Genomic DNA, 22534 nt, shown 5'->3' with positions numbered 1-22534 from the left:
ATGGAATTTCCTGTTGGGTGTTTTATCCATGGGGACAATATAATAAAAGCATAATGTAAGGAAGAAAAACAAGTTGGAAATGAATATATGTAGGTGGCAAACATAGCCATATTTATAAAAATACTGAAATAATGGGGCACCTGGGTGTCAGGCAGTTAAGCATCTGTCTTGGCTCAGGTCGTGGTCTCGGGGTCCTGGGGTCGAGTCCTGCATCAGGCTCCCTGCTCAGCTGGGAGTCTGTTTCTCCCTCTCCCTCTGCCAGCCGCTCCCCTGCTTGTGCTCACTTTTGCCCTCCCCCCTCACACTTGCTTTCTCCTAAGTAAACAAATACAAAAAATTTTTTTAAATCACTGAAGGGTGCCTGAGTGGCTCAGTCAATTAAGCGTCTCCCTTCAGCTCAGGTTATGATCCCAGGGTTCTAGGCTCAAGTCCCACATCCGGCTCCTTGCTCAGCAGGGAGCCTGCTTCTCCATCTGCATGCCCCTCCCCTTTTTTGTTCTCTCTCTCTCTCTCTCTGATAAATAAATAAGAGGTTTTTTAAAAACTAATGAATCAGAATTTTCATTTTAACAGGTTCCCTGGGGGGTGCTTCATAAGCTAAGGTATGAGTACACCTGACTCAGGATAAAATCAAGACTTTCCTGTCTCCCACTATGTGCCCATCATGGTATCTGGTATTCTTCCTCAACACAGAGAAAGCTATAGGAAGCCCTCAATGAAATTCCTCTGTTTAGCAGATAATTCTAATTCATATCCTGTTTGTTTAAAGAAAAGTTGTCATAGCAGCAATGGCCACAATCACCAAACTGTAGAAAGAGCCAAGATGCCCTTCAACGGACGAATGGATAAAGAAGATGTGGTCTGTATACACTATGGAATATTCCTCAGCCATCAGAAAGGATGAATACCCAACTTTTGTATCAATGTGGATGGGACTGGAGATTATGCTGAGTAAAATAAGTCAAGCAGAGAGAGTCAATTATATGGCTTCACTTACTTGTGCAGATTAAGGAATAGTGGAGGACATTAGGAATAAGAAAGGAAAATTGAATTGGGGGAAATCGGAGAGGAAGATGAACCATGAGAGACTGTGGGCTCTGAGGAAAAAATTGAGGGATTTGGAAGGGAGGGGTGGGGGGTTGGGTGAGCCTGGTGCTGGGTATTAAGGAGGAAACGGATTGCAGGGAGCACTGGGTGTGGAGCATAAACAATGAGTCTTGGATCACTGAAAAAATAAGATAAAATAAAAAGATGTCAGTATCATTGATCAGAATGGCTAAAATTAACAGCACAAAAAAAATTAACAACACAAGAAACAGCAGGTGTTGGCGAGGACAGGAAGAAAGGGGAACTTTCTTACACTGCTGCTGGGAATGCAAGCTGGTGCAGCCACTCTGGAAAACAGTGTGGAGATTCCTCAGGAAGTTAAAAATAGAGCTACCCTATGACCCAGCAATAGCGTTACCGGGTATTTATCCAAAAGATACAAGCATAGGGATCTGAAGGGACACCTGCACCCCGATGTTTATAGCAGCAATGTCCCTGGTAGCCAAACTCTGGAAAGAGCCCATCTGTCCATCGACAGATGAATGGATAAAGAAGATGGGATAGATGTACAATGGGATGTTACTCAGCCACCACAAGAGTGAAATCTTGCCAACAACATGGATGGAACTAGAGGGTGTTGTGCTGAGCAAAATAAGTCAGTCAGAGAAAGACGGTTATCATATGAGCTCACTCATGTGGACTTTAGGGACAAAACAGAAGATCAGAGGAGAAGGGAGGGAAAATAAAATAAGATAAAAACAGAGAGGGAGGCAACCATAAAAGACTTTTAAATCCAGGAAACAAACGGAGGTTTGCTGGCGGGGGCAAGCGGGGAACAGGGTAACTGGGGGAGGGGCACCGAGGAGGACACGTGACGTGAGGAGCGCCGGGTGTTGTGTGCGACTGATGAATCACTGAACTTTACCTCTGAGACTAATAATATAGCATATATATGTTAACTAAATAGAATCTAAGTAAGTACGTTTTTAAAAAAGAAAAGTTGTCAGTATCATAATCTGAGTTTTTGAAGGTACCGTTTTTAGTAAATATGGGTAGTTTAGCCAGCTGGGCTGTGCTGTAGTCCCCCCGAACACGCCGGTGGTCTGTAGGCCATGGGTCACCTCTCTATGGCATGGCTCAGCCACAGGCAGTTCCCAGGGGCTCCATGGGACAGACACCACACAGCACACGGGTCCCCCCGTGACCAGGTCCTGGATACACCATTGGCAGGCTGTGGGAAGCACCATAGGCTGCTTTGAAGGGTGACACTGTCCTTGAGTGCTGAAAACAGTATCGTAGGGAAAAGAGTTCTTCTAAATCCCCTCAAAATAGTAACCACATGAATGTTTCCAACCAGCCAGCCAGCATCTGAGTTTCTGTCATTCTCATCTTGCCTGACTCCAGGAGACAAATGAACTGACCACAGGATGTTGCTTGGCACTAGCCGCTGGCGACTCAGCACAACAAAATGGCTTCAGTTGCTCCCTCTGGGCACTCTACCACTTAGAATTCATCTCCCAATTTTGCAAGCACTTAGTCGTATTTCTAAATTGTAACTGATTTTACCACATAAAGCTGTGAAGATCCCTAATTTAGCACATCACCTCAGTGGGTTAGGACAATCAAGCAAAAAATCTGATTATAATTAACCTTGAATAATTTTTCCCACTTCTTCTATACAAGAGTAGATATGTATTTATCATCACTGTGAACTGTTACATGAAGACAGTGGGAACAGTTCCAACAGACCCTTGGTCTTCCCTGGACCTGCCCTCCCCCTTGCACACACACCCCATTTCTATCCCCAGAGTAGTCCCTGTTAACTTATTCTTTTATGTTCTACCAGAAAACTTTTGTTGTGCATTGCTAAACAAATACTGGATAGCTATTTATCATAGCATTTATAGATTTTTATAATTTTTTTCTTTTATAAAGTGATTTTATTTAACCAGGTATTTATTGGCCACAGCGACTTTCAAGACACATCTCCAAAGGCAATGGGAACAAAAGAAAAAATGAAATTTGGGAGCTTCATCAAGATCAAAATCTTTTGCACAGCAAAGGAAACAGCCAACAAAACAAAGAGGCAACCTACAGAATGGGAGAAGATATTCGCAAATGACACTATAGACAAAGGGCTGATAAAGAAGATCTGTAAAGAACTCCTCAAACTCAACCCTCAAAAAACAGATAATCATGTCAAAAAATGGGCATTAGACATGAACAGACACTTCTCCAATGAAGACATACAAATGGCTAACAGACACGAGAAAAATGTTCAACATCATTAGCCATCAGGGAAATGTAAATCAAAACCACAATGAAATACCACCTCACACCAGTTAGAATGGCAAAAATCAATAAGACAGGAAAAACAAATGTTGGAGAGGATGTGGAGAAAGGGGAACCCTCTTACACTGTTGGTGGGAATGCAAGTTGGTTCAGCCACTTTGGAAAACAGGGTGGAGATTCCTTAAGAAATTAAAAATAGAGCTTCCCTGTGACCCTGCAATTGTACTACTGGGTATTTATCCCAAAGATACAGATGTAGTTCATAGCAACAATGGCCACAGTCGCCAAACTGGAAAGAGCCAAGACACCCTTCAGTGGACGAATGGATAAGGAAGATGTGGTCCATATATAGAATGGAGTATTATGCTTCCGTCAGAAAGGATGAATACCCACCATCTGCATCAACATGGATGGGACTGGAGGAGATTATGCTGAGTAAAATAAGTCAGGCAGAGAAAGACAATTATGACATGGTTTCACTTATATGCGAAACATAAGGAATAGAGCAGAGGACCATAAGGGAAGGGAGGGAAACTGAAGCGGGGGAAATCAGAGATGGAGTCGAACCATGAGAGACTCTGGACCCCGGGAGACAAACAAGGGTCGGGGCGAGAGGGGTTGGAGGGGCGTAACAGGGTGCTGGGCATTAAGGAGGGCACATGTGATGAGCACGGGGTGTTGTACACAACTAATGAGTCGTTGAACACTACATCAAAACTATGAGGTGCTATACCTGCCTAACTGAATTTAAATTGTTAAGAAGTTAAGCATGGGGCGCCTGGGTGGCTCAGTGGTTAAGCTGCTGCCTTCGGCTGAGGTCATGATCCCCGGATCATGGGATCAAGTCCTACATTGGGCTCCTTGCTCAGTGGTGAGCCTGCTCCTCTCTCTGCCTCTGCCTCCACTCTGCCTACTTGTGCTCGCGCTCTCTCTCTCTCTGACAAATAAATAGATAAATAAAATCTTAAAAAAAAGAAAAGCTGGGTGAAGTAGAATAGACTGAAAAGTGAGCATCTCAGGTGACCCATAAGGCAATATTGAGCCATCTGTCAGATATGTAAATGGATTCCCAAAACTGGAGTGGGGGGTGGAAACAACAAAGAAAATTGGTCAAAAGTTTTTCAAAGATTTTCTAGATACAGGAATCTCCACAGTCACCACAAGCAGCATGAACACACAGCAACACATCACAACTCACCATTATGAAATGTTTGACAATCAATAGAGAATCGTAAGAGGAATCAAAGGCGTAAAGAAAAGTCACACATGAAAGAACAAAGATAGAAAATCGCAAGCAGATTTCTCGTTGGAAAATGTGTGAGCCAAGGGCGCCTCGGTGGCTCGGTCGGTTGAGCATCTGACTCCGGCTGTCAGCTCAGGTCCTGATTTCGGGGTCCTGGGATCGAGTCCCGGTCTGGCTCCCTGCTCCACAGGAGGCCTGCTTCTCCCTCTGCCCCTCCCCCACTTGTGTTCCTTCCCTCACTCTCTCCCTGTTAAGTAAATAAAATATTTTTTGAAAAGGTAAATAAAATTCACATTTATGTAGATTGACCATGAAAACATTAGAAAAGCCTCAAGTTCCTAAACTCAGAAACAGAAGTGGAGGCATTCCAACCCAACAGAAGAGAAGCGAACGTGGTGCGCCAGGACTGGAAGTCTGGGGGTGGGGCGACCCGTGCACTAGGAGGACCGTCTCGTCCCTCAGCGTCTCCCAGGTCCCAGCCCCGCGCAGACTGTGACAGCAAAGGCTCCCCTCCCACCTCCTCAGGCCACGTGGGGGCCAGGGATAGAGGAACACAGCACCCTCAGCTCTGTCCTGGGGGCCTAGGGCCCCTTCCCCAGGCCGGGACTGCGTGCCTGACTGGAACGTGCACCGCCTGGTCAGTCTTCAACCCTGGTGCCTAGTCACAGCCCGACCAGGGCACTCAGAGCCCTTGTGGGGGCAGGGGGCATATGCGCCAGGGCCTCCCAGTGGTGTCTGCTCCCTAGCAGACCCAGTGACCCCCAGGCACGGCCTCCGGAGCGAGAGCACAGGAAGGCTATACATGGCAAAAATGCACTCAAGGACCCTTGGTCCAGAAATTTCAAGAATTAGAGACCAAATATTCACCTTCCGTCTCAATTTGGATCCTTAATTTTAATTTTCCTAAGTTTGCTCACACTTTATTTCGATGGTGTCCATGACATTAAGAAATTAAAGATTTAGCAAAAATGAACGCCCAAGGATCCTTTCCTGAGGAATCTCCACAGAGTGAGGGTCTCGGCTCTTCACCTGAACACAGACGGTTCACTCTGCCTGCAAAGGGCTGAGACAGCCCGTCTCTCTGGGGCCCAGGTGCTGTGGTCCCCTCCGCTCGGGGACCTCTTGGAGCCCAGGGCCCTGTGGACAGCAGCACACTCACCTGGAGGGGGCATCCAACAGGCCAGGAGGAGGGGTCTCCCACCGCTGCAGCCCCCTGGGCACGGAGAGGGGGCCCCATGCCCCTGCAGGAGGTGGGCTGCAGCTCGGCAGGGAGCAGTTCCGGAAGGAAGCGCCGCCCACCTCCCAGCCGCCCAGGGCCACCCTGCCACACCCACACAGCGCCAGTGGCAGGTGGGGAGGCCTGGGCTGAGCTTCCCACACACCCAGGTGTGAGGCTCCTGGAGGCTTCCTGGAGGCCCCACCTTCCCTTGCCCCGCGCAAAAGGTCAATCCAAGCTCCGGGGGCGTTGTGGACAGACAGCAATCTGCTCGGAACCCTTAAAAAATGCCTGACTGTGGTCAGCCATCATGAAGGGTGCACACACCTCTCTTTGTGAGGACGGGGGCTTCGGAAAGCCGTCACAAGTGCAAACGGAGTGGGGATAAATGATAGAAGACACGTGTGGAGGGCTACTCGGCAGACATCGGACACTTAACACGGACACGTCTGCACGTTTCCGGTGGGAAACACGCAGGACACGGACCATGCACCGCGTCAACCGCACTCATAGCTGCGCATCAGTGCATAGAAAAGGTCTCGTGGATGTCGATCAGGATGCCGAGGTATTCATTTCTGGATGTAGAACAAGTGTTTTCCAACCTCTTTCTTGGTTCTATAAGCTTTTGCATTTGTGGTAAGAAACGCGTATTGTTTTATAAACAGAATCAGATCAGTAATGGCTGCCATCCAAAGCTTTGCCAGATGACCAGTTTTCGAGAGGGCCGCTCAGGTTTTCAGAGAGTACGGAGGAGGCAAGGAGAGCCCGGAGAGGGCAGGAGGCCCCCATCCGCAGAACCCTCTGGGCAGCAGCTCCTGAGCCACAGCCTCTCCCAGCACTAAGTGGCACCCCCAGCTCGGGTCTCAGGGCACCAGGGACCCGCAGTTGCTTCGAGTGGGTCCCCCAATGCACTTCACTCACAAGCCGCCTAATCAGAACCCTACAAAGGGACTGAAAGGGCGGGGGCCCCTGGGAGAGAGCTCGGCACATAGCCGGAGGGGGCACCGTCCAGCCCGGGCAGCACTAAGCACCGGGGAAGCGCGGCGCACGTGGGGGAACCTTGCACACTCCCACCCTCTCTGCTCAGCTGACACCCTTACTCTGCTCTCCGCGTCTTCCAGGTCCCCTGTCCCAGGCCCAGACCCCCAGAGGGATGTCCCCAGTTCCTGCCAGCTCCCTTCTCTCCCTCCTGACCCCAGGGACGCACTCCTGCTGCACCTTCCCCCAACCCCCAGGCCCGCGGGATGTCCAGTGCAAAGATGCAGAGGGGGTGGCCAGCGTGTGGTCAGGAAGGGTGTGGTCAGGGCGTGGTGGGGTGTGGTCAGGGAGAATGTGGTCGGGGTGTGGTCGGGGACCTGGTTGGGGAGGGTGTGTCGGGGGGAAGGGTGGGAGGGAGCGAGGGTGGGAGGCTATGGCCAGAGTGGGCGCGGTCACAAAGGGCTGCGTCCCTCTGTGAGCGCTGGGGACCCCGACACGGCAGAACACCGGGGCCGGTTCCTGCGCTCTCTGCGAGGCGGTGCTCCAGGAGCTGGTTCTTCCGGGCCCCGCTCCGACAACGCCCCACGCCGACGATGCACGCCCGAGACCCACGTGAGCAGGACGCTGAGGGTGCGGATCGCGGAAGACGCGCGCCCACACGGGACCACGGCGAAGAGGGGGTCGCTGAGAACTGCACCTGGGCTGGGAGAGGTGGTCTGAGGAATGCTCCTGAGATGAATTAATGCATGAATGAGTGAGTTCAAAGGGACTTTAATGACATCTCCTTTTGAAGTGAGGACAATGAAAGCCCCCCAGGGCCTGGGCTTCCTCCCCAATCCCCCCCCCACCCTGTGTCACTGATGTCGCCATGGCCAGCTCACTGTCATCACGTCCCAGGGCATGCTGTGTCTTCTGTCTCAGGCCAAGCTTTGGGGCCGAGGCTACAAGGAGCCCCACCTGTGTTGAAGGAGAAAGACGCACGTTGGGCCCCTTGGCCACCCCTCCGAGCCCCCACCACTTCTGGGCCCTGGTGTGTCACTTGAAACCAAAGGCCAGACGAGGACTAGAGTGGGTGAGCCAGGGTCACACTGTACCCCCTCCCACCCTGTCTGCTCAGGCCCCCTGCAGCCGAACAGGACAAGGCACTAGAGGGACCCTGGGGGCAGCCATGAAAAGAAACCCAAGGGAAACTGCAGGACCCTCTCTAAACTCCACATCCCCCACAAGAAGATTCCTGTCGAGGGAGCAGCTCTGAAGGGACATCCCAGCCTGTGGCGCAGGAGTGAGGGACATGGACACACGGGCAGACGGCTCTCAGGGTCTTTAAATGTAGGCACTGGCCAGAGCAGAGCCCCGCACATAGGAGCAGTACAGAAGGAAGAGCGCGACAGATGCCAGCATGCAGAGGTGCACACCGGTGGGGCTCAGGGGTGCCTCCTCCTCTTCCTCCTCCTCCTCAGGGCCCAGCTCCGGCTCCGCTGCATCGTCATACTCCTCCTCCAGGGCCAGGTCCTGGGACACTCTGGGTCCCTCGTCTTTCTCCCCCATGGGGACAGCTCCAATGTCCTCATAAACAGCTTCCGAGGCCAGACTCCCCAACATTCTGGAACCTGCAAAGGCCACACCAGAGCCCCCTAGAAGAGACCCTCCCTCCGTCTGAGCCCAACCCCTGCTGGCCCTGTGGGGTCTCCCGTGTAGCCTGGCCTACCAAGAGCAACGTCTCCCACAAGGGGCCACACATCTCCCTGGGCTCCCATGGCTGTTCAACCCCACCACACAGATGGCATAAGGAATCGGGACAACCCTGGGGACTTGTTTTCACACCCAGGCCACCTCTCAGAAGCAGAGCAGGGTCCACAGTTCCCTGACCCCGGAAACTCATGGGCCCAAGGGTGTCACTGAGAAGTCACCATGCAGTGGGGTTCTGGATGAGACCAGACATGCAGAGCAGTTCCCAGGAAAGAAGGGGCCTGTGAAGGGCTAGGGTCTCGGAGTGTGCACCCCCGGCATCCCCATCCCCAGAGCACATGCTCCCAGCCACACCCACCTACCCCTGTGGGCTCTGCCACGGTACCACTGCACCCCCAGGACCAGGGAAACGATGACCAGAAGGGTGCCGAGGACAAGGCAAAACGTCATGGGCAGGTTCCCGGTCTTGAGGGCAGGCGAAGGGGCTGAGGGGTGGCCTGTGGGGACAGTGAGAGGTGGGGTCTCCCCTGTGTGCCTGGGGTATTGTGACCTTGGGTCTGGACCACCTGAGCCTCTCAGGAAGGGGGAGGACACCCACAGGAGAGATGGGCCTTGTGCTCCTCTCCTAGAGATAGTCCTGAGGTCACAGGGCAAAGGTTAGGAAGGAGGGGACACAGGAGGGAGGGGGCCAGAAGGGAGTGAGAGTGTTCCCAGGTCAAACCCCCCCAGCCGGTAAAAGAAAGACCCCAGAGAAATGACTGGTCAAGGCCTGGGCTTGGCTTGGCCCTCCATATAGGCTGGCCCTCTTCCTCAGAGGAGAGGGTGTTCCTGGTCCTCCAGACCTTGGCCCAACCAACCTAAGGAGGGGCTGCCTGGGGCCTTGGCACCCATAGGAAACTCCAGGGCACCCCTCTGTGCAGAACCCATTGTAGGGCCCCTCTGAGTTGGGACCAGACAGGAGGGCATGAGCTGAGACTTGGGGGAGAACACACTTACCCGATGTCCGTGCCAGTGCCGGTGGCAAGGCCGTGGTTCCCCTGTCACCTGCAGGAGAAATCAGAGGGATCCGAGGGCAAAGGAGGGGAAGCAGCCACAGCCCTGGGCAGCCCAGACCCTCAGCCAAGTGTCCCAGTCCCACTCAGCCTGAGCCCAACATGCCATGGGACAGCCACAGAGGCAGCCAGAGGAACCCAGCTCAGGTACAGCCTTAGGGCCACGTTCTGGGGGATATTCCAAGGACCTCTTCTGGCAACGCCCACCCCAGCCCCCAGCAATCCCTCCCACCCTGCCTGGCCCACTGCCCCCTGCCCACTCACGGGAGCAGTGCACACCAGCATCCTCCTTGTGTCCACAGTCTCCAAGTCCCCATGGCTCTGCAGGACAGCTCCACAGGGACGACTCGCTGCCACGGCACCCCACCTCATCCAGCCACACAGGGCCCGAGCCTGGCCCGAAGGCGGCCCCTGCAAGGGCACCCAGAGCTGGGCCACAGCCCAGCTGGCGGCACACGACCTCTGCATCCGCCAGGTCCCAGGAATCATCACACACAGTGCCCCAGGAGCCGGCATGCCAGAGCTCCACACGGCCAGAGCAGCTGTCCTTGCCCCCACGCACACGCAGCATACCCTCCTCTGGAAAAGGGAGCTGTGGTCACTGCAGGGCAGGACCAAGATGAAGGGTGGACAGGGAAATGGGCGAAAGGGTACCTGGGCAGCTGTGGGTGGATGAGCAGTTGAGGGTCTCCCCGGAATCCTGTGTCATTTTCTCTGACAATCCTATTGGATTACATAGTCACCATCCCATTGTAATTGCCCTGAAAAGCTTCAGAATGAAGTCTGTAGAACCCACAGGATGCCAGGCCCTGAGTCAGGATCAGTGCCAGCTCCTGTGGGTGAGCTCTCAGAAACCGCCCATGTCCCACCTGCACAGGTGATCCAGACCTCCTCTCCAGGGGCACAGGAGTGTGGGTGCCATGGCGCCGAGGGGCACTGCCACAGCGTGGAGTTCCTCAGCCTGCGGCACTCGATGTCATCCACCCAGGAGGTGCCCAAGCTGCTGTGGACAGGCTTGTTCTCTAGCCAGCCCTGATCCCCACAGCCCAACTGCTTGCAGATGATGGACAAGGAGATGTCCTTCAGGGCATTACTGCACACGGCGCCCCATGTCCCATTGTAGAACACATCCAGCCACCCAGCACAGTGGTGGATGCCACCTCGCAGCCTCAGAGCCACTGACCCTGGAAGAAAAGAGCAGTCAGGCCAGGGGAAATTTCCAAGGGAGGAGCCAAAACGTAGAGGGTCGCAGCACCGGGATCAATGTTGCTCACGGGCATCTAACCCCTCAATCACACGTCCCCATGACAATCTCCCACCCCAGGGAGGCAGGGAAATGTTAACCTCAGGGGACCAGAATGAATCCCCAGCTGTAGGATCTTAGCGGGTGTCAGTTAATTGTCCAGAAATCCGTCCTTGGAAATCGTTCAAAATACAGAATAATCCAAGTGCTAAATGAGAAAAATTTAGCAGCCCATAATACTTTATCCCTCAAGACTGTCATTCAGAGTAGAAGAAAAGATCAAAATCGTCCAGGACAAACAGAAACTAAAAGAATTTGTGATCACTAAACCAGCCCTGCAAGAAATATTAAAGGGGATCCTTTAAGCAAAGAGAGAGTCCAAAAGTAACAGAGACCAGAAAGGAACAGAGACAATATACAGAAACAGGGACGTTACAGGTAATACAATGGCCCTAAATTCATATCTTTCAATAGTTACTCCAAAGGTAAATGGACTAAATGCCCCAATCAAAAGGCACAGGGTATTGGAATGGATTAAAAAAACCACGACTCATCGATATGCTATCTGGAAGAGACTCATTTTAGACCCAAAGACACCTGCAGATTGAAAGTGAGGGCATGGAGAATATTTATCATGCTAATGGACATCAAAAGAAAGCTGGAGTAACAATCCCAAATCAGACAAATTACATTTTCAACCAAAGACTGTAAAAAAACATGAGGAAAGACCCTATATCATAATTTAAGGGTTTATCCAACAAGAAGATCCAATAATTATAAATATCTATGCCCCTAACATGGGAGCAGTCAATTATATAAACCAGTAAATAACAAAATTAAAGAAACACATGAGTAATAATACAATAGTAGTAGGGGACAATGGACAGATCATCTAAGCAGAAGATCAACAAGGAAACAAGGGCTTTGAATGACACACTGGACCAGAAGGACATTACAGACACATTCAGAACATTCCATCCTAAAGCAACAGAATACACATTCTTCTCCACTGTACATGGAACATTCTCCAGAACAGATCACATATGGGGTCACAAACCAGGTCTCAACCTGGGTGCCAAAATATTTGGATCATTCCCTGCAACAGTCCATCAAAAGGATTATTCACCACGACCAAGTGGGATTTATTCCTGGGCTGCAAGGTTGGTTCAACAACCACAAATCAATCAGTGTGATACAATACATTAATAAAAGAAAGAACAAGAACCATAGGATCCTCTCAATAGATGCAGGAAAAGCATTTGACAAAGTACAGCATCCTTTCTTGATCAAACTCTCTGCAGTGTAGGGAGAGAGGGAACGTACCTCAATATCATAGAAGTCATATTTGAAAAGTCCACAGTGAATATCATTCTCAATGGGGAAAACTGAGAGCTTTTCCCCTAATGTCAGGAACATGACAAGGATGTCCACTCTCACCACCAGTGTTCAACATAGTACTAGCAGTCCTGGCCTCAGCAATCAGACTACAGAAAGAAGTAAAAAGCATCCAAATTGGCAAAGAAGAAGTCAAACTCTCATTATTTGCAGATGATATGATACTTGACGTGGAAATCCCAAAAGACTCCACTCTAAGACTGCTAGAAGTCATACAGGAATTCAGCAAAGTGTCAGGATATAAAATCAATGCTCAGAAATCAGTTATATACTCTAATAATGAAACTGGAGAAGAAGAAACTAAGGAGTTGATCCCATTTACAATTACACCCAAAACTGTAAGATGCCCAGGAATTAACCCAACCAAAGAGGTAAAATACCTAAAAACTATAGCACACTCATGAGAGAAATTGAGGAAGACACAAGGAAATGGAAAAATATTCCATGCTTATGGATTGGAAGAACAAATATTGTTAAAAGGTCTACGCTGCCCAGAGCAAGCTACACATTCAAAGAAATCCCTATCAAAATACTGTCAACTTTTTCCACAGAGCTGGAACAAATAATCCTAAAATTTGTATGCAACCAGAAAAGACCCCAAATAGTCAAAGGAATGTTGAAAAAGAAAACCAAAGCTGGAGACATGACAATTCCAGACTTCAAGCTCTATTACAAAGCTGTCATCATCAAGACAGTATGGTACTGGCACAAAAACAGACACATAGATCAATGGAACAGAACAGAGAGCTCAACTCTATGGTCAACTAATCTTCAACAAAGCAGGAAATAATGTCCATTGGAAAAAAGACAGTCTCTTCAACAAATGGTGTTGGGAAAACTGGACAGCCACATGCAGAAAAATGAAACTGGACAATTTTCTTACGCCATACACAAAAAATAGACTTAAAAGGGACAAAAGTCCCAAATGTGAGATAATAATGCATCAAAATCCTATAGCAGAACACAGGCAGCAACCTCTGTGACCTCAGCCATAGCAACTTCTCACTAGACACATCTCTAAAGGCAACAGAAACAGACAAAAGTGAACAGTTGAGACTTTATCAAGATAAACAGCTTCTGCACGGCAAAGGACAAAACCAAAAGACAACCAATGGAATGGTAGAAAGGATTTGCAAGTGACATATCGATAGTATGCAAGATCTATAAAGAACTTATCATGGGGCACCTGGGTGGCTCAGTGGGTTAAAGCCTCTGCCTTCAGCTCAGGTCATGATCTCAGGATCCTGGGATCGAGCCCCGCATGGGGCTCTCTGCTCAGTGGGGAGCCTGCTTCCTCCTCTCTCTCTCTCTGCCTGCCTGTCTGCCTGCTTGTGGTCTCTCTGTGTCAAATAAATAATTTTTTTTAAAAGAACTTATCAAACTCAACACCCAAAGAACAAATAATTCAGTCAAGAAATGGGCAAAGGACATGAACAGACATTTCTCCAAAGAAGACATCCAAATGGCCAAAAGACACATGAAAAAAATGTTCCACATCACTCGGCATCAGGGAAATACAAATCAAAACCACAATGAGATACCACCTTATGCCAGTAAGAATGGACAAATTGACAAGTCAGGAAATAACACATATTGGTAAGGATACAGAGAAAGGGGAGCCTCTCGCACTGTTGGTGGGAATGTGAACTGGTGCGGCCACTCTGGAAAACAGCAGGGAGGCTCCTCAAGGCGTTAAGAATAGAGCTGCCCTATGGCTCAGCAATCACACTGCTAGAGATTTACCCCAAACATACAAATGTCGTGATCTGAAGGGACAGCCGCACCCCAACGTTCATAGTAGCAATGTCCACAATGGCCAAACTATGGAAAGAGCCTAGATGTCCACCAACAGATAAAGAAGATGTGGTTCATATATACAATGAAGTATTACTCAGCCACCAAAAAGAATGAAATCTTGGCGTTTGCAACAACACGGATGGAACTAGCGAGTATTTTGCTACTCGAAGTCCATCAGAGAAAAACAATAATCACATGATCTCACTCGTATTGGCATTTAGGAAACAAAAGAGATGAACACAGGGGAAGAGAGGAAAAATAAAACAAGACAAAATCAGAAAGAGGGACAAACCATGAGAGACCGCCAGCAGCATCAGAGCAGACCCGCCCTGGGGTTCCCTGTCCCGCCCTGTCCCCCACCCCCTTCCCGCGCCCCTCCGGCAGCAGGGTGAAGAGCGCACGCAGTATCGCCGCCGCCTGAGCGCACCCTCGGGGGCGGGGTGGAGCTCTCCAGCCGGGAAGAGGGCGAGCGGAATCCGAGGAAGGCAAGTGTGCGCCGTGTCACGCCCTCGGGCAGCGCGGACATTTGGTACCCAGCTGCCCCAGGAAGACACTGGACGAACAGGACCGACCTGAGCAGACGACGCCCGCGTCCTCCTTGTGCCCGCAGTCCTGCTGGCCCCAGCCCCGCGACGGGCACTGCCACAGCGCAGACTCGCGGCCGCTGCAGCCCAGCTGGTCCAGCCAGATGCGCCCGGAGCCCGCACCGAAGGGCGCGGCCCCCAGGGCGCGGAGGGCTTGGCCGCAGCCCAGCTGCCGGCAGACCACGTGGGCGTCCCGCAGGTCCCAGCCATCGTCACACACGGTGCCCCACACGCCTCCGTGCAGCACCTCCACGCGCCCCGCACAGCGGTGGGGCCCCGCGGCCAGCCGCACCCGCCGGCTCCCTGCAGGGACACGCGTGGAGTCAGGGCGGCCGGCCCGAGGGCAGATGGGCGGGAGGCCCGGGCACTCACTCACCCGAGCACACGACGCCCACGTCCCGCGCGGCCCCCGCGGGTACCAGCAGGGATGCGGACACGTTGCACTGGGTCAGGCGGGTCTCGGTGCCCTGACAGCGCGCGTGGCTCAGCCCCACGGGGACGGCCCCGCGCCGGGGCGCAGGTGCATCGTAGGCCCGGTCAGCCAGTCCGCAGCCCAGCTGCCTGCACACCACTTGGGCGCCGCGCAGGTCCCACGCATCGTCCAGGACGCGGCCCCACACCCCGTCCAGGGAGACCTCCACGCGGCCATCGCAGCGGCTCTGTCCGTCCCTCAGCCGCAGGGCGTGGAGGAGACCTGGGGAGGACGACCAGACAGGGGGTCGGGGGAGGGACTCTCCGCCTGTGAAGGGGAGGGGACCACCACCTCCTGGCAGAACCCCGCCCAGTCCCAGCCTCCCTCTGCCCGCCGGGCTCCTGCAGACCCACCTGAGCAGACCACGGCAGCCGCGTTCCCCAGGGCACAGGCCCCGCTCCCAAGGGTGCCTACTGCGCAATTCCACAAATAGGGTTCTGTCCCCACACAGTGAAACACATCAGGCCAGATGGGAGCGTCCCCGCCCCCAAAGTGGCCTCCTGGGGGTGTGGCCTCCGCGCTGCCACAGTTGAGCTGGTGGCAGAGGACAGTGGTGTCTGCTAAGTCCCAGTGGGCCGCGCAGATGGGGGCCCAGGCCCGCTGCACCTGGAGCTCCACGCGCCCCTCACAGCTGCTGCTGCCGTTAACCAGCCGGAACTCTGAGGAGGGGAGCGGGTGTCAGCATCCCCCTCCCCCACAGACCTGATTCCGTCCTTTGTACCCAGGGCGGTGGCCACGGCCATGCCCTTGCCTGCCTCACTAGCTCCCTCCCCTCCTCACCCTCAGCAGCCAGATCACGCCTCTAGGCACGGGCTGGAAGACTGTGGTGTGCAACTGGGGGCAGGGGGTGGGGGCACAACCTTCTCCTCCCCTTCCTTCAACCCAGAGGCGACACTTCCTCAACCAGAACACGCACACCCTCCTGGCCAGAGGCATCTTTGTGAGCCTAGCTTAGAGCCCCCAGAGGGAGTCACTGAGGGGGGCCGGCAGGGAAGCCTACTGGAGGCTGGCCCTCCTAGTCTCACCTGAGCATCTGAGCCCGGCATCCTGGCCGTGCCCACACTGGTGCCCCGGCCCCCGAGGGCAGTGAAACAGCAGAGACTCGTTGCCTGCACAACGGAAGGCCTCCGTCCACACAGGCCCAGAGCCCCGACCGAAGTGGGCGCCCCCGGGCGTGGACACGGCCGAGCCACACTGCAGCTCCCGGCACACCACGTGGGCCGTGGCCTGGTCCAGGTCGTCATCACAGACGGTGCCCCAGGTCAGGCCACGCCTCACTTCCAGACGCCCGGCACAGGGGTGCTCACCGCCCACCAGCCGAGCTTCCGTGTGCCCTGGGGGGGGGGGGGGGACACAAACTCTGTTAGGAGTCATGCTCTCAGGCAAACCGCTCAGCCACCTCCCCGGACTGCAACAGGCTCCAGCCAGGGCCGAGCACCTGGGCCCAAGCAGTAGGTCTGCAAGCCCGGGCCAGGAACGGAGAGCCAAGGGCCCAGACACCATCTACCTAGAGCAGAGCAGGGGTCACTGCTCACTTCCCGAGACCAGAGGACAGAGCCACCTCCTCCAGGGGCTCACAGGTGTCACACAGTCTCTGCCTGCCCAGGACAGGGGCCTTAAGGCTCTGTACAGTCTTGGAGGCCCGGTCAAGACACCTCTCCTGCCACAGGTCACTGCCTTCTTGGGGGCACCCTAGACAGGGTCCCATCCACCTCACTTCAGCCTTTCCTCATTCCCAGAACCGAGCCAGCATCTCTGAGGGCCGCTTCACTTGCCCGTTTGAGGCAGGACTGGGAGGGACAGCTACCAGCCAGCCGGCTCGCGTGGCACACGCGACACTCTCAACTCCACCAGCTCAAATGCTGCAGGACAGCCAGGCCCCCCGCCGGCCTGGGGGCTCTGAGCCAGGACACCTCTGCAAGGAGAACACACGGGGCCCTTGGGGAGGCCCCCGTGGGCCATCCAAGAGCATTTTGTGCGCCCTCACCTCCAGGCCTCTGTTCCAAACAGCTCCGAGCCGGAGAACGCCAGATGGTCCCGGCACAGGGCTCTCCTCTCTGCCTGCCAGGCCGCCCCGACCTGATCCCTCTGAGACAGCAAGGGGCCCAATGGCGGAAGGAGATGGGGCGATTGGGCGGGGAGGGCTGAGACCCTTCCCAGCAGCAACTGCCCCAGGGCCCTGCGCTGGGGACTCGGGCGGTGCGCGCGGGGCCTCACCTGTACAGACCACATCCGCGTCCTGCTGGAAGTCACAGCCGCTGCGCAGATTGTTGTTCAGCCTGCAGTTCCGGATGGTGGGCTCGGTGCCCCTGCACGTCATGTACTTCCCGACGACACCCACATCTCGGCGGGGTGCCTGAAGCACAGGCCCACAGCCCAGCTCCCGGCAGAACACAGTGGCCTCCTCCTCGTGCAGGCCGCAGAGGCGATCCACCCCGTTCACATTCCTGATCTCGGGGAGCCCAGAGCAGGGGCTGCGGCCCTTCACCAGCCGGATCTCCCGAAAGGTGCCATCTGAGAACCACAGGCCCATGGGGCTAAAGGTGGGGACCCTGCCGGCCGCTTGGCCGCTCGTTGCCTGTGGCCTGCCTCAACAACCAGACTCCATTTGGGCGCGGCATTCCCTACACTGGGCCTGGGTTCCAGCCCGAGCCCAGCCCTGCTCCTTCCAGGGCCTCAGTGTTGGGCTGCATGGGGCCCTCTCTGAGAGCAGGTGGTCCCAAAGGCCCCCCACCCAGCAGGCCCCCCCGCTCAGAGGGGCCTGGGCCTGTCACTGTCTTGAAAACCTTGCTGCTTTCACAGGTCCCTGCGTTTTCGCTTTATGCTGGGCGTAGTGGGTCAGCCTCACAGACGGGATGCTACAGAGGGACCTCACAGGTTCTCGGCCACCTAAGTGGCCAGAGACAGCAGAAAACCCTCAAGCGAGACCTCCAAGGGAAAGCATTTGCCCCCTCCTCATTTTGGAAATCATGTTTCGGCCTAAAGTGTCTAGAAGACAGGGTAGTCCTCAAGCCCCCACCCGCCCGTGTGTTCCCTGCTCCTCCCACACCACTGCCCTGCTCCTTTGTTCCCTGCCTCCCGGGGGAGAGGAAAGGCTCCTGCAGCAGGGTCTAGTCTGAGTTACGCGCCGCTGCCCGCCCCCCGCATCTAGAATAGTGCCCTGCAAATAAGCATCTGTTGGAAGAAAAGCAAAGGACCCTAAGAGAAGGAATAAAGGACTCACGAGAGATGGAGATCGGAAGGCTTTACAGGTGAGGGCGGTTCTCACGCCCAGTGAGGAGCCCCAGCCAGAGACCCCAGAGCCCCTCCCCCCCCTCAGAACCCCTCCTTCCCCTCCCCAGACTCACCCTCCCCCCTCCCCCAGACCCTCCCCCTTTCCCTGACCCCTTCTCCCCTCCCCCAGACCCACCCTTCTCCCCCTCCCCAAGGCCCCTCCAGCAGACTTACTTGCACACAGAGCCACCACCACCCACTCATGAGGGCACTCGCTCTGCGTCCAGGCCCCGAGGCTGCACTCCCAGAAGGAGGGCTCATCACCCCTGCAGGACACGTTGTGAAGCCACGGCCGCACCATCTCCCCGGGCAACGGGACGTACTTGGGTGCACCCACCGCATGGCCGCAGCCCAGCTGCCTGCAGACCACGGATGCCTCTGCCAACGTCCACTCCTGGTTGCACACGTGTCCCCACTGCTCCTTGTGGCGGACCAGCACCACTCCGTCGCAGGGACTGTGTCTGTACGCCAGCCTCAGGTCGCGTGGTCCGCCTGCAGAAGGACAGGCCAGCATCAGAGGGGCCGGAACCGCCTCTGTGGCCTGGGGGGAGGGAGCAGCTGGGGTCTGAAGACGACTATGTTTGCCTGGAGCCACTTCCAAGGTCTTGCTCTGAGGCCTCAGCGCAGTCAGGTCCCTCAAGGCCCCCAGTAGACGCAGTCCCGAAAGGTGACGGGGTGGGGTCACACGGAGACCCTCCCACTGCCCCCAGGCAGCCTTGTGTCCTCCCCTCCACAGCCCCCTCCAGTCAAGCTCTCTGCTTCCCTCCCGAGCCCTCTGGGGCCCCCCCAGGCAAGAAAGGCCCCTTGTCCTCCACCGTCCTTCCCACCACCCACCACACCTCCCAGTCACCACCCCCACCTCCACGAGAGGGCCTGAGGCCCACCGCACGCCCCGCACCGCGCTCCACTCCCTGCTCACCCCCCCCACCCCCCACCCCACCCCCCCCCCACCCCCCGGCCACCTGCCCTTCCAGTTCTGCCCGCCAAGCAGGCCTCCTCCTCGGGTTTCAGGCCTTGGCAGCTCCCTGGACCAGGACCAAATGGACCACCCTACCAGGACCAGGACACATTTCCAGAAGAACGCCCCGTCTAGGCCTCTGCACCCCGGTTTTTCCTGCACAGCCCTTGATCCCCCATTCTCATGACCCCCTCCTGGGCTGGTGTGGGAGAAACACAACAGCAGCCACCGAGCAGTCTAGGTCCCAGCCTGGGCCACCCCAGACCACATCTAGGGCCCATCCTGGCCTCACAGAGGGAGGAGGCAGAGGGCAGACTCCTGCACACAGACCCAGAGGAAGGCATGTCCCCCTCACCACTCGTCTCACCGACCCTGGAGGGTCTTCATTCAGCGCTGGTACAACCCCAGAGCCTCCGCATCCCCCTCCAAACTGTGCACCGTGTGTCTGCGTCTTTCACACAAAACGAGGTCCCCTCTAGCTTTCCCACGCCACTCCCGCCCGATGGCATCACTGGCCACAGACCCCTGCCACCATCACCTGCGGCGCCTTCACTGGCCGGCTCCGAGGCCACCTGGGCCGGGCCCTGGGACAGCCTGCCCAGTGAAATGTCCTTCCTTCAGTTTCCAGGGCCCTGGACACTGCCACCCTCTCCTGTCTCCCTGCACAACTCACACGCGTGCACACACGTGCGCTCGCACACACCGTCTGACGCCAGCACGACCACTCACCCAGTCAGAGCCCCGTGCTAGCGTGTGCAGCTCCCCCAGGGACTTCTCTCACCAGCAGCCTTTCCGTGCTGGCCCGTCTGGCAGAAGCCCCTCGCTATAGCTTCCTACACATGCTCCTGCCTCTTGGTTTCTGGACCCACTGGACCCACACCACTGTGACCCCCACCTTGCTATTGCAACTCCCTAGAACTGGGTCTCTTCTGTGTCCCAGCACAAGCTGAATGGTCACCCTCATGGCCCAGTACAGCTAGCTCCGCAGCCCCAGGGAAAGCGGATGGAGCAGCCGCTCTGCAAGACCCCTCAGCACCTCTCGTCCATGGGGTCACGGGGACCCTAGCCCTGTCCCCTCATTCCACCCGGGCTCTGGCCCAGCCCTGCACCCCGGGTTCACCATGGAGTTAGATCTCCTCAGTCTTTCTCAGAACAAGAGTCTCCAGGGACACAAACTTTGGAGCCCACATGCCCACTGGCCCCAGGATGACCCATCCCCCTTGGGGCTAAGCAAGCACCCAACAGACAGCCAGTCACAGCAGGAGATCCCCACACCCCAGGGTCTCAGGCTCTGCAGAGCCATGGTTTCCAGAAACTTCCACGGATGTGGGGAGGAGAAACTTACCAATGGGGACTGCCCTGAGAGTGAGGAGAAGGGTCCCCAGTCCCAAGGCCCAGAGAACTGTCTTCATGGCCCTGTGACCCCCAGAGCTCAGCCTGCTCCTGCTGCTCCACAGGGACAATGCAGAGATTATAGTCCAGAGTCAGACATACTGAAGTAGGAGCCACCCAGAGCCTCCAGGAACCAATGGGGACAGTTAGGGCCTTTCTCTCTGTCTCTGAGCAGGGCAACCAATGACCTTGGTAGCCCTGAGCATTGCCAGATCTAAGCGAGGGGCCCAGGCTGTGGGTTTCCTCCCACAGTGCTAACTGCTGACAGGGTATCTTTACTGAGACCTCACAGTCAGACAGGTCTGATCTGCCCACAGCCACAGCGACAGCATAGCCCTGTGTGTCTTGCCCTCCACCCCAGGCCCAGTGGCCTTGGCTCCCCGACACAGTGACACAGTAACACCAGACTTCTGGGGACTAGCAGGGTCTGAGTGGAAGACCCACAGCACCAGAAGAATGAGACAGGCCAGGATAGCCTTGCAAGGCCCCCAGAAGATGAACTGTCATTGGACCTACAGCCACAAAAGTTCATATCCTCTGAACTTAAACAGGATGACAACCTGCTGACAAGGAAGGGTCTCCTAACATCGCAGTCCAGAGTACAAGTGAACATCACCCATCATCTGAAAAACCAGGAGAAAAATAATCTGATGATAAAATACAATGAACTGGTGCAGGTCTCAGAACTATCTGCCGAGGGTTTAAAGTAGCCATCACAAAAGATGCTTCCATGATAAACTGCAAACTCCTTTGAAACAAATGGAAAAAAAAAACAGGAAATCTCAAGAAAGAAATAGAAGTTATAAAAATGAACTGCTGGTGAGGACGTGGAAACACTGGACATTCGTAGGACTGGGAAACGCTGCAGCCACTTTGGAAAACAGTCTGGCAGCTGTTCATAATGTCAGCCCAGCAGTCCCACTCTTAGGCACTCGTCGAAGAGAAATCAAGTCATGTCCACACAAAAACCTGTATATAAATGTTCATAGCAGCATTACTCATAATAAGCAAAAAACGGAAGCAAGCAAATGTACATCAATTGATGAATGCATATTTGGACTGTCCACAGCACAGGCCATGAGTCAGCCATCCTAAGGAGGGAAGATCTGACACTGGCAACAATGGAATGAATCTTGGAAACATCAGGCCAAGCGAGAGCTGTCAGACCGAAAGTTCACGTGTATGACTCCATTTATATAAAATGTCCCAACTGGGCCAATCCACGGACAGAGAAAGGGAATTAGCGGCTGCCGGGGCCGGAAGGAGGACAGAACTGGAAACGACTGCTAGTAGGTGCGGGGTTTCCTTTGGAGGAAATGAAAATGTTCTGAAATCAGCCAGCGGTGACGAGTCTACTAAAAACTACTGATTATAGACTTTTAAAGGATACGTTTGTGATACATAAATTATAGGCTCAATAAAGCTATTATTCTTTTAAAGAACCAAATAGAAATTATAGAACTAAAAAATACAACAGCTGAAGTTTTTTTTAAACTCATTAAATGGGGACGCCTTGGTGGCTCAGTCAGTGAAGTGTCTGCCTTCGACTCAGGTCATGATCCCAGGGTCCTGGGATCGAGTCCCACGTTGGGCTCCCTGCTCAGCAGGGAGTCTGCTTCTCCCTCTCCCACTGCCACTCCCCCTACTCCTGTGCACGTGTGCTCTCTCTCTCTCTCAAATAAATAAATAAAAACCACTAAATGGACTCAAGAGTAGAATGAGAACGCCAGAGGACAGCATCAGTCAAATTGAAGACAAATAAATAGTATTTACTTAATGTAAACAACAGAGAGAAAATAGACAAAAAATTAATACAACCTCAGAGACCTCTGGGACAATAACAAAAGAACTAACATTTTATCACTGAAGATCTAGGAAGGAGAGGAAAGAAAAGAATGGGAAG

General features: G+C 54.3%; 1 protein-coding gene across 1 annotated transcript; it reads right to left on the bottom strand.

Annotated features, from left to right (window-relative positions):
• Positions 1-7359: 7359 nt before the first annotated feature.
• LOC116573426 (scavenger receptor cysteine-rich domain-containing protein SCART1-like) lies at positions 7360-20903 on the bottom strand. Its single transcript, XM_032313534.1, has 14 exons — positions 20585-20903; positions 18456-18773; positions 17226-17522; positions 16034-16342; positions 15362-15667; positions 14913-15230; positions 14525-14839; positions 10387-10701; positions 10172-10240; positions 9782-10096; positions 9462-9509; positions 8828-8962; positions 8192-8386; positions 7360-7733 (listed from the first exon to the last, which is right to left on the bottom strand). The coding sequence occupies exons 1-14, from the start codon at positions 20649-20651 to the stop codon at positions 7663-7665; spliced, it is 3078 nt and encodes a 1025-aa protein (XP_032169425.1). The 5' UTR covers positions 20652-20903; the 3' UTR covers positions 7360-7662.
• Positions 20904-22534: the final 1631 nt, after the last annotated feature.

This window comes from Mustela erminea, chromosome 14 (genome assembly GCF_009829155.1).
Source record: "Mustela erminea isolate mMusErm1 chromosome 14, mMusErm1.Pri, whole genome shotgun sequence".
Classification (NCBI taxonomy): domain Eukaryota; kingdom Metazoa; phylum Chordata; class Mammalia; order Carnivora; family Mustelidae; genus Mustela; species Mustela erminea.
The sequence above is the reverse complement of the archived record's forward strand: the minus strand, read 5'-3'. Positions and strand labels throughout refer to the sequence as shown.